Source organism: Ovis aries, chromosome 25 (genome assembly GCF_016772045.2).
Source record: "Ovis aries strain OAR_USU_Benz2616 breed Rambouillet chromosome 25, ARS-UI_Ramb_v3.0, whole genome shotgun sequence".
Taxonomy (NCBI): Eukaryota; Metazoa; Chordata; class Mammalia; order Artiodactyla; family Bovidae; genus Ovis; species Ovis aries.
Window position 1 is genome coordinate 42,887,037 of NC_056078.1, and position 12,304 is coordinate 42,899,340.

The 12,304-nt window shown below is 40.6% G+C and overlaps 1 protein-coding gene across 3 annotated transcripts in view; it reads right to left on the reverse strand.

The window, feature by feature from the left end:
• PARG (poly(ADP-ribose) glycohydrolase) overlaps positions 1-12,304 on the reverse strand; it is a 120,206-nt gene that overhangs the window by 21,585 nt on the left and 86,317 nt on the right. For 2 of the 3 annotated variants that reach the window (XM_027962356.3, XM_027962355.3), the window contains exons 14-15: positions 3,246-3,324; positions 1,721-1,829 (exon numbers count right to left, since the gene is read on the reverse strand). In XM_027962356.3, the coding sequence (XP_027818157.1) occupies positions 1,721-1,829; positions 3,246-3,324 (188 nt within the window). Of the gene's footprint in view, positions 1-1,720; positions 1,830-2,199; positions 2,514-3,245; positions 3,325-12,304 lie in introns of those variants that run through there. The other variant, XM_042240804.2, reaches the window with a different exon arrangement.

Here is a 12,304-nt window from a genome sequence, read left to right on the forward strand (position 1 = left end):
ACGTGCTTGGTTTCTTCTGAGACCCTCTCCTTGGCGTGCAGATGGTCACCTTCATGTAGACCCACACGTGGTATTCATTCTGTGCGCGTGCACTCCTGGTTTTTTTTGTTTTTTTTTTTTTTGTTTTTTTTTGGTTTGTTTTTGTATGACCTAATCTCTTCTTATAAGGATACTAGATTGCATCAGGGCCTCCCTGGTATCCTAGGACCCCCACACCCACTACTTCTACTATCAATGACCATGTGACCCACTCACAAACACTTCTGATGAAAAGCTAAATATAAATCTTATTCTACTTGATATGCTGTGTAATAAAAACACCATGTGCTTGGAGACAACTGCTTTAAGGCAAGAGTTTAGGCAGTGAAAGCAGGCTCACATTTAAAAGGTACCTAAAAGATATTCCTTAGTATCATGAGTCATATAAAAGAGAAATTATAACTGTTGACATATCAAAGAACAGTCTTTTTAGACAGCTTTTCTGAGGAATTAAAGAAAAATGGAATCTGTATGTAAGTTCAATTTTGGAAAATAATGCATTTACTCTTCAAACTTTTTATGGGATCCCTTTGAGAACTTCAAATGTTAAAATAACCTAATTGTATATTTTAAAAATATGTTCAACAGCAAATTAGATTCTCAAGTACATTAGGATATAAGATAACAAATGTAATTATATTGGAAATATCCCCTAAGTTTTAAGCATAGTAAAAGCCTATCTGGATTATTTGGCTATTTTATAAACAACAACAGGCAAGGTAAGGTACTTGAGCTGGGATTAGCAGAGCACCACACAGAGGCCATTCCTGTGGTCAGACCCAGGGAAAAGATGTGAGGACGATATACAGAGGGCCACACATGCCAGTCCAGCAGCATTCCCAGCTCCCTTGCAGCGGTCGGCTCTCATTGCCAAAAGCCTGTGTAGGGACTGGCACATGGGGGTCATGCAAAACACACGCCTTGTCTAAGCAGAGAGTTTCATGACCAAACCCTATTCATGGAAGCTAAAAAATGGTTTTCAGAATTGGGTCAGTCTTGGCCATGAGAGTAATTTGAGGAACTAAAGAAAAAAGCAACAGTTTTGGTAAGGCCCTATCTACCTAGAGAACAGAATAAGAATGCTATTGTAAGTTAGTTAGTTTATTATGGTTAATTAGTAAAAACCTGAACTAACAATAGGTCTAGCTCATTTTTATATTTCTGTAACACAATTAAAAAAGAAAATGATTACAAGAGATAAAACTAAGCACAGAAAGCCATATATTCCATCATAAATACGCCAAATTGCCAAATAAATAATTTACATGACTCGTACCAATATGAGAACAACAGTGACTTCACTTTCATGGTTTATCTGTTTTAATCCTGACAGCATACCTTGCAGAGAAAGTGTCATTGGGTAGGTTTGAAAAAAACTCTCAGGTTCATTTATTTCTATATCGTTTTAAAATGATAATGTTCCAAAGCAGCTAAATGTACTTGATGAGATAAATGCATGTGTGGGGCTTAATATCAAGCAACAGTCTATCTGGCATCAGTCATCAAACAATTACAAAATGGAAAGCACATCCTGTACAAGCTGACAGACCCATTAACTCAGGAGCGCTGTGGGCAAACGTCCTGACGCTGCAGGAGTTACCAGAGAGCATTAATTCAGCATTAATAAAATGGCAGCAGATAGATGCAGCTGCCAGACGGACGGAGAAATAAGGTTACTGGCCTTGTTAAGCTCCCGTCTGATCTTCTCGGGCGCAAACTGGTCGAGGTAGCGTCGGAAGTGCAGGGCGTCGATGGCAACGATCTCAGTGCTGCGCCGCTGCCAGTCGTCCCTGGGGCAACAGACGGGGCGAGGAGGAGTGGGGAAAGGCCCTCAGCAGACAACAACCCCCCCGCAGGGCAGGGTCGGAGACTTCGGCAGGGCTAATACATTACAAACCAACCGAACAATGCCTTTATGTCTCAGCCAATCAGGAAGTCCAAGGCACATGTATTGTGGAGTACCAAGCATTAAGCAGTAAAACGAAAAGATAGAATATACTGTAAACAGATATTAACAGTGAGTCTTCGAGGTTAAAAGATTTGGTGGGCAAACCAAAGGGATTTAGCTCTCTGTTTTCCTCCCAACACCAAAGACCTGGCCTTTGTATCTGGACAAGAGCTCTTTCCTCTGTTCTGGAAGAACTGCTCTAAGTCACTGAGTTTGTAACATCACCGTATATTGTCCAAAAACTAGTCCCAAGGAGTCAAGTGCTGAGGTAAAAAAAAAGTGTAACAATTCAATATTAAATTCTACCTGCTGCCTTCAACTGCTGAGTGCACAAAATTATTTTTAAAAAGGCAAATAAATCAAAGCAAACAATAACAATTTGCCTGTGGAGACAGGAAAAGTTGGATGAGATGGTGATTTTGGAAACATGAAATTCTAAATATTCATCTCTTCATAAACATGCATATAATGATATTCCCATCAGTGCTTCACACTGAAGAACAGCAACAGACGCCTTCATGCTGGTCTGTAAAGAATTATAAAGAATTAAAAATCCACCTTAGTAACTGTTGCAGCCATATGCTTTATCCAAAACAAAGGCAGACTAGCAACTGGACTTGAGATATTACAAAGAATAAGGCTGTATGGCCACAAGGGCGGGGGCTGATTTTCTCTGCCACAGTGGCTCTTCCCACTGAAACACACACAATTTGCCACACACAGGTTTTCAATAAAAATTTGCCTCTGGGGAAGCAAAAATGTCGAAGTGTAAGAATGTACTTCAATAAGAAACCAGAGACAGCAGCATCAAAGCTCACCATGGGTTCTGCCAGCAACTGTTTTATGGCATTAGGCAAATTGTCCCAACACAGGTTTCCCCCACTTACCTAATCTCACAGAAGTTAAGGACAACTAAGAAGGCTGTTTAAAGGCTTTAAGCTGCAATTAGAATCCGCTCGAATTAAGTTTGTTGTTGGAAGTTAACCTTCATTGGATGCTCACAATCAGCAGCAGAGACGCCTGCAGAGAGCTGTGCCCTTCCTGGTCTCGGTTTAGATGTCTGGCCTTTCTTTCTCTGTTCTTCTCTGAGTATATAGAGCTGGTGAATCTGTTTTAACTACTAGTGAACCCGTACTATCGAATTCAAGAAGAAAATTATATTTCTGAAGTGAGAGTAGATGGAAGACAGAACGTACCAGGGCCAAGCCCACATTCCTTGGCTTTGGGCCGTGTGATACTCAAGTAGAGATGAACTCACCTTCCGCTCCTGTCTTCGTGGCTCCGGGCCCAGCGGTACGTTTCGGCATAGCCTGTGTATTCACTGTACTGTTCAGTACCTGAAACAAATAATCTGCCACTATTATTTTTCAGAAAAAATTATTTCTTAAAAACTACACCCTCTAAAGGGTCTCTGTTAAGAAACACAAGCAGATAAAAACCCCACTAGTCTTAATGACTTATTATTTCACATGAAGAAAAAAATGATGCTTCCAGAAGCAACCACAATATTTAACGTACAGTGAATGAATGGTCCAATCAACAAAGAAAATAAAAGTCTGCCATATTCATTTTTTCTTTGATGAGTACATAAAGACTGTGTTTTATAAAAGTCCACTGTCTTCAGTGTCTGTAAACTGATGGTAATATTTAATTTGCATTGTTGAGAAAATAAATTTTATATAAAAACATTCCCTAAGAAAAGTATCAATAAGATTAAATTTAGGATTTGCCTACCAATAGGCAAAATACTTCAAAGGGCTTTGTATAACCAGGATATTATGCATGAGAAGACAGGGAGGGAGAAAAGCATAATTAACATCTGATAAGAACAGGTACCAAGCTTGGCCTTTAACACAGGTGTCTAATTCATGGGACCTGAACATAAGAACAAGGGCGGTGTCCACAGTGGCGATAATTTCTACTATTTCACTAAATAAGCTCATTCCAACTTCTATGGCCAACTCAATAACTGCTTGATAAGAATCAACAAACAGTAAAATTAAAAGCTGAAAACCCTGAGCAAGACAATACTTTTCAGGTATGAAAAAGAGAAACAAGATAACACTGAGAACTAAGATCAATGCTATTTTTAGTACAGCTGACTCTTGAACAGCGTGACTGAGCTGCATGGTGCTCTCACACTGCAGGTTTCCAGGGAAATGCTACAGTGCTACACGATCTGCAGCTGACTGGACCCACAGATGTAGTCCCCGTAAGCGAAGGAAACAGGTGTTCAAAGGGCTGACTTGTAAGCTACCTACACACGTGAGTTGTATGTGGATTTTATGGTCCTACTTTTCTCTTCAAAAGATATACTTCAGTGGCAAAGTGAAAGTCACTCAGGTGTATCTAACTCTTTGCAACCCCATGGACTATACAGTCCATGGAATTCTCCAGGCCAGAATACTGGAGTGGGTTCTAATGCCCTCCTCCAGGGGATCTTCCCAACCCAGGGATTGAACCCAGATCTCCTGCATTGCAGGCAGATGCTTTACCAGCTGAGCCTCAAGGGAAGCCCAAGAATACTGGAGCGGGTAGCCTATCCCTTCTTGAGTGGATCTTCCCGACTCAGGAATCAAACTAGGGTCTCCTCCACTGCAGGTGGATTCTTTACCAACTGAGCTATCAGGGACGCCCATACTTCCGTGGGGTTCCTACCAAAATGAATACACTGAATCTAGTTCTGAAAAAACACGGGGCAACACCTCAAAAGAGATATTCTACCAAGTGATGGTCCCATCACTTCATGGGAAATAAATGGGGAAACAGTGGAAACAGTGTCAGACTTTATTTTTCTGGGCTCCAAAACCACTGTAGATGGTGACTGCAGCCATAAAATTAAAAGACGCTTACTCCTTGGAAGGAAAGTCATGACCAACCTAGATAGCATATTCAAAAGCAGGGGCATTACTTTGCCAACAAAGGTCCGTCTAGTCAAGGCTATGGTTTTTCCAGTGGTCATGTATGGATGTGAGAGTTGGACTGTGAAGAAAGCTGAGCACCAAAGAATTGATGCTTTTGACCTGTGGTGTTGGAGAAGACTCTTGAGAGTCCCTTGGACTGCAAGGAGATCCAACCAGTCCATTTTGAAGGAGATCAGCCCTGGGTGATCTTTGGAAGGAATGATGCTAAAGCTGAAACTCCAGTACTTTGGCCACCTCATGTGAAGAGTTGACTCATTGGAAAAGACGCTGATGCTTGGAGGGATTGGGGGCAGGAGGAGAAGGGGACGACCAAGGATGAGATGGCTGGATGGCATCACTGGACTCGATGGACGTGAGTCTGAGTGAACTCCGGGAGATGGCGATGGACAGGGAGGCCTGGCGTGCTTCGATTCATGGGGTCGCAAAGAGTCGGACACAACTGAGCGGCTGAACTGCACTGAACCAAGTAATTGGCTTATATATTTTAAAAATATCAAGGTGAACAAACACAAGGTTGAGAAAGTGTCCCAGTTTAAAGAATGTATGACAAGTGTATTTAAAGAGAAGATATATGCACCCTTACGATCACAGCGGCACTGCTCGCAACAGCCAAGACACGGACACACACACGCGGACACACACACACACGCGGACACACACACACACGCGGACACACACACACACGCGGACACACACACAGTGAACTATGACTGAGCCACCAAAAAGAATGGAATAACGTCACCTGCAGTAACATGAATGGACCTGGAGATTACTGTACTAAGCAAAGTAAGTCAGCAGAGAAAGATACCACAGGACATCACTTCTATATGGAATATAACGACACAAATGAGCACATTTACAAAACATACACAGACTCAGACACAGAGAACCAAGGGGAAGTGAGAGTAGGGGCGAGAAGGACTGGAAGTTTGGGAGCAGGAAAGGAAAATTACTATATAAAGTGTGGGAACAACAAGGCCCTACTGTAGAGCAGAGGGCACTGTGTCCAATATCCTGCGACAGACCATAAGGGAGAAGACCATGGAGGAAGCCGCATGCAGACCTACACATGACTCAGTCACTGCGCTGCACAAAGGACAGCAACACGACGGTAAACTGTTCTTCAACAAAACTTTTTTAAAAGTCAAATCTTCCCAAACTGATCTGTAGATTCAAAATGGCCTTAATTAAATTAAACTTCTAGGACTGCCCTGGTGGTGCAGCGGATATGAATCCGCCTGCCAGTACAGGGCACCCAGGTTTGATCCCTGGTCTAAGAAGATTTCCACAGGCTGTGCAGCAACTAAGCCAGTGAGTCGCAACTGCTGAGCCTGTGTGCCTAGAACCCGTGCTCCACAGTGAGAGAAGCTACCACGATGGGGAGCCCAGACACCACCACTGAAGGGAAGCCCCCACTCGCCACAACTAGAGAAAGCACGCACAAAGCAACGAACCCCCAGCGCAGCCAAAACACGTAAGTAAGTAAACAAAATTATTTTTTAAAATTCTAAGAAGCTTTTTTGTAGATAAATTCAACAAACAACTCTGAAGAACAAAGTTGGAGGGCTCACAATGATTTCACAAATTATTATAAAACTACAGTAATCAAATCAGAAAGAACTTAAAAAAAAAAAACCCTCGAAAACAAAACAAAACCCAAAACTCCAAATTAATAAACTGGACTTCAAAATTAGAAACTTCTGTTTTTCAAAAGTAATTGAAGATAATGAAAAGATTTATTCCATGTACCTGATAAAAGACTTACCTAAAACATATAAAGCACCTCCAAAACTCAAGAGTAAAAGACTATACCATGGCAGGTTCATGCTGATGTATGGCAAAAACCACCACAATACTGTAATCAGCCTCCAACGAGAATAAAGAAATTCATTTAAAAGAAAAGAAACCCCAACTAAAACACAGGCAAAAAGATGACTTCATGTGAGTAGCCATATGTCAAAACTTACGAACTGTATACTTTAAATATATATAATTTGTTATATGCCAATTATACTTTAATAAAACTGTTAAAAATGTAATCCATCTTCTTCACTAGACTGACAGCTTCTCAAGGGCAGGAACTATAAATTATTAACGTTTGTGCCTACATTAGCATCTTCCCCTGGAGGAGGGCACAGCAACCCACTCCAGTATTCTTGCCTGGAGAATCCCACAGACAAGGAGCCTGGTGGGCTCAGTCCCTGGGGTCTCAAAGAGTCGGACAGGACTGAAGTGACTTATCACGCACACACAATGTAAGAATACAGGAGCAGCTGAGTAAGTACTTGCTGCATAAACATAATTAATGAGCAAAACAGGAAGTACACTGAGGTTAAGATGAATCCAGAAATACTTAATCTGGACTGTTATGTAACTGACATATATTTAAAAATTCATTTACCAAGAGCATGGCATAGAGCCGTGAGGAATCACCCAAAGTGAACTCCCGAGTAGCCTAATCTCACTGGACTGCATTTCAACACCTAAAAATCAAGCCTGTCAATAATTTTTATATTGTTTATCTCACAGAATTGCCTGGAAAACCAAATAAAACAAATTTAAAACCCTTCAATACCTTCAGTTGGTATTTGGTGTCATCAGACTTAACTTTGTAAGAGAGTAGAGAAACCAAGGGATTCCCTGGTGGCTTAGCTGGAACAGAACCTGCCTGCCAGTGCGGGGGACATGAGAGACACGGGTTCGATCCCTGGATTGGGAAGATCCCCCAGAGACAAGGGCAACCTGCTCCAGTATTCTTGCCTGGAAAATTCTATGGACAGAGGAGCCCGGCAGTCACAGAGAGCTGGACATGACTGACCACGCAGACACATATGCTAGAGAAACCAAAGCCATCTGACTCCACTTATGCAAGGCTGGAAAGAAGTCTGGTCTGCCGGCATGACTGGAAACAGAGAGACGGGAACAATCTTCTTCTGTCTTTGGCCCCGCAGTGGGCAAATCTGTTTATTATTCTTTGCAATAATAATAATAATAATGCCTACTCTGATCTCTTAATTACAGATAACAAACACCTGTCTTTTGAAAAGTGGCTGAAAAATATAAAATACCAATGATCAATTTCTATTGCATTTTAGAGCGGTTTCTGTCTTCTTTCCTATGAGAAACAAAGCTAGGTTTATTTCCTTCAGGTTTGGGAAATCAAAAATGTACATACAGAAGCTTTTGCTCTCAACAAATTAAATCCTGAGTTTTCTAGGAAACATCTTTCACAACTGTGTTGTTTGTTCTGAAAGACAACTGCCCTTAGCTTGTTGAAAATTTAAATTTGTTGATAAACTTTTCTGAAAATGCAGAGGTAAACAATGATAACAGCAAAGAAGAGACAAAAGTCTGAATGACCTTTGTGATAGCTCTCCCTAGGGATAGCCTTAAGACTTCATGCTCAAAGATTAATCTTCACCTAAGTTAAAAACTTAAGGAACCCATTTAAATCTTTTCAAGAACTTATTACAACTTTATGAGTTCTTAGATTTAGTAGTAGTAAGAAAAATTCTTATTTTCTTTTATTAGTAATGAAAATTTATGATGAGAACAGCAAAAGATAATTGGAGATTAAAGAAATTCTATATACTAATGGGTTATGCCCCTAGCAAGAAGGTTTATACAAAACCATCTACCCCAATTTTATTAGTATCATTAAAACAGTGGTGGTTATGCAGCAGAAAGAACACTCTTGCCTTTCATTCCCATGACTAATAAAAATTAAGAAAAGTCAAACTCCAACTGAACTTGGGTTTTTCCCAATCAGCTGGTGTCATTAGTAGAGATGCAGGGCCGACCAACCTAGATAGCATATTCAAAAGCAGAGACACTACTTTGCCAATAAAGGTGGCTCAGACTGCAAAGCGTCTGTCTACAGTGTGGGAGACCTGGGTTCGAGCCCTGGGTTGGGAAGATCCCCTGGAGAAGGAAATGGCAATCCACTCCAGTACTGTTGCCTGGAAATCCCATGGACAGAGGAGCCTGGTATGCTACAGTCTATGGGGTCGCAAAGAGTCGGACACAACTGAGTGACTTCACTTCATTTCAGTCAAGGCTATGGTTTTTCCAGTAGTCATGTATGGATGTGAGAGTTGGACTGTGAAGAAAGCTGAGCACCAAAGGTTTGATGCTTTTGAACTGTGGTGTTGGAGAAGACTCTTGAGAGTCCCTTGGACTGCACGGAGATCCAACCAGTCCATTCTAAAGGAGATCAGTCCTGGGTGTTCTTTGGAAGGAATGATGCTGAAGCTGAAGCTCCAGTACTTTGGCCACCTCATGCGAAGAGTTGACTCATTGGAAAAGACTCTGATGCTGGGAGGGATTGGGGGCAGGAGGAGAAGGGAACGACCGAGGATGAGATGGCTGGATGGCATCACCAACTCGATGGACATGAGTTTGAGTGAACTCCGGGAGTTGGTGATGGACAGGGAGGCCTGGCGTGCTGCAATTCATGGGGTCGCAAAGAGTTGGACATGACTGAGCGACTGAATGGAACTGAGGGCTGTTTTTGTAGCGATGGGCACCTCTAGTGTTACTCAATGAAAAGCACCAGTACTATAAACAAGGGGGTCCACTTCTGTCCTTTCTATCAATTCTGTTGATACTCACAAAAGATGTAAGGACCTGTGATGCTTAGGACAATCTGATTCACTAGAGGGCAGGTTTTATATTAAGCACACAAACGTTCTGCTCAGTAAGTTTCATGCCTAGGCATTTTCTTTATGTTCTCACAGAAATTTCAAAACAATATCACAGCACCACAGTAGCACCTTTTAGTACCGAAGCTATTTATTGGATGTTCTGGGGGAACATTAGGGGAAAAGTAAAGCAGGGGGAAGATTAGAGTTTTTAATTCCTTCCCTCTATCCATACTTATTGAAAGGTTTTAACTCATGACTGCTCCAGGGAGAATTACAGCAAGTAGAGGAATAACACTGTCTGGATAAAAGTATCTGCCTGTTTGCACGACCTGTTTCATATTCATTTAAAAGTCTGATACCAACCAGATGCCCCACAATGACGATAAATTTAATTTATTTCCAATTTCTCAAACTCTTCTACAGATTCAGGCAGCACAGTCACAGCCATTAGCTCACTGAGTCTGGATGAATCATTGAAGGAATGGAATTGATCAGGCAGATAGATTGCAGTACATGGTTAAGAGTCTCCAAAGAAGGGAGATGGCAGAAATCCAACATCAAATAGATGATGAAATGGCCATTTCCATTAAGGGAACATCACATCACAGATATTAATTAGGAGGCACTAAAATAGAGTTAAGTGGATATGGGGGAAAATGCTGAGGTAAAGTCGCCCCGGGTGTCCTTAGCCTGCGGTGATTACAGATGGGAAGGTGAATCATGGATCTGCGATTTTCCATCTATTTTACAATGGCTGCAGGTGAATCAGACCAGATATAACTCCAGAGTGATGAAGCTTGTTTAGACTGGGGAGAAACTATCCTTAAAAAAGGAAAAAAATCTAATGTTTTACTAGTCCCAGGGGAAATTACATCCTTTATTTACAGAAACATTGATGGAAAATGGCAGGAGACTGCTTCTCTCGTGCAGCAAAAGCGCAGCAAGTGAGACAGATGAGCTTTCAGTTTAGATGCCCTGCACTCTAACACATCTCTTACAAATTCATCTTTAAAAATGGATGGAATATTTTGTTCTGAGTCTTCAGTTCAAATCTAGCTTAACAGCTAAAAATTAAAAATCTTTTAAGAGTATTATTCGATACACTCAAATACTGGAGACAATCACATTCCAGACCTTCAGTACCCTCTAAAACAGTCTGAGATCAATATTCAAAGTATTCATAAGCCCAACAATGAATTTATGACAGTTTAATTTTTTTGTTTGAAGTTCCATACACTTTTTGTCCCCTGATGACTTCTAACTGCATCCTTCTTAACTGCATACATGATACACAACAAATGCAGACAGATGACCAGTATGTGAGTTGAGACAATGCTGAGAATGAAAGGTTTTATCTCTCCCTTTCAGCACATTTTGGACCAGCCTCAGAATACTGGATGGAGTGCTTCAGGTTATTAGCTTCGGGTTATAGCTGCATTTCTATCAAAGAAGACATTTCTTTGCTGAAGTTCCATTCTAAACTTCCCACAAACTCAATCAACAATTTTTATTTTTTTGCCTTACCTCACCAAAACAGCAGAATCACAAGGATATTATAAAAAATAATATAGCATTATCTAAAAGGTATGGAATAACTTGTTGAAAGCCCTTTCACCTACAAGCACTTCTAAAAGATCAGGACACATCAGCGAAAATGATGGCATAAAAACCGCACAGAATTCCTTATCCATAAAAATAATAATTATTATTATTATAAACTAATAACAATTATCATTATAAAATTATTATTACAAAATTATTATTATAAAAACAGTAACAACTGAACACTGGGGAAACCTGCGAGCATCTTTCTCTGAACTGTAGGGATTAACCAAAGGCTCGCAGCAGTCTGAGAAGAGTTTATCAAAGAAAAACTGACTGAATATTGGTGAACACAGTGAGCCGTGTATATCTTGATAGCAAGCCTCACTCTGATCTTGAAGCTCCATGCAAGCAGGAAGAAGTGTCAACTGCCTGGTGGAGTGTTGAACATGAGCCCCAACATAAACAGAGAGCCCTTTGGCGAAGAATGAGTGACTTATAAGTTCTAGGCTTTTAAAGAAATCTCCGTCTAATCATTAGCTAACCACTAATCTAACCATCCAGAGACTTCAGTGACCACACGTGAAATATAGATTTCACAGTATCAGGAAAGTCACTGAACAAATGGCAACAAAGACAAACTCTGAGGAAAAGAGAAAATCTGATTCCAAGAGTTGCCACATTTAAAATGTCCAGTTTTCAAAAAATTGAGACATGCAAAGAAACAAGAAAGTTGGGTCCATCTTCAGGGAACAAAAGTATTCATGAGTAACTGTCCCTGAGAAGCTCAGATGCTGGGCTTACTAAACAGAAACTTTAAGTCAAATGTTTTAAATATGTCAAAAAAAAAAAAAAACTAGAGAAAATTATGTCTAAATAACTAAATGAAAATATGAGAACAATGCCTCACCAATAGAGAATCTCAATAGAGATAAGAATCAAATAGAAATTCTATAGTTGAAGAGTATAGTACCTGGAATAAACATTTCACTGAAAGGATTAAAAAACAGATTAGAGATGGCAGAAGGAGGAGTCAGTGAACTCAAAGATAAGTCAATTAAAATTATCCAGTTTCAGAAACAAAAAGAATGAAGAAAAATGAACAGAATTCAGAGACCAGTGGGATATCACCAAATGTACCAACTGAACTCCAACTCTGGCCACCTGATGTGAAGAGATGACTTATTGGAAAAGACCCTGACGCCGGG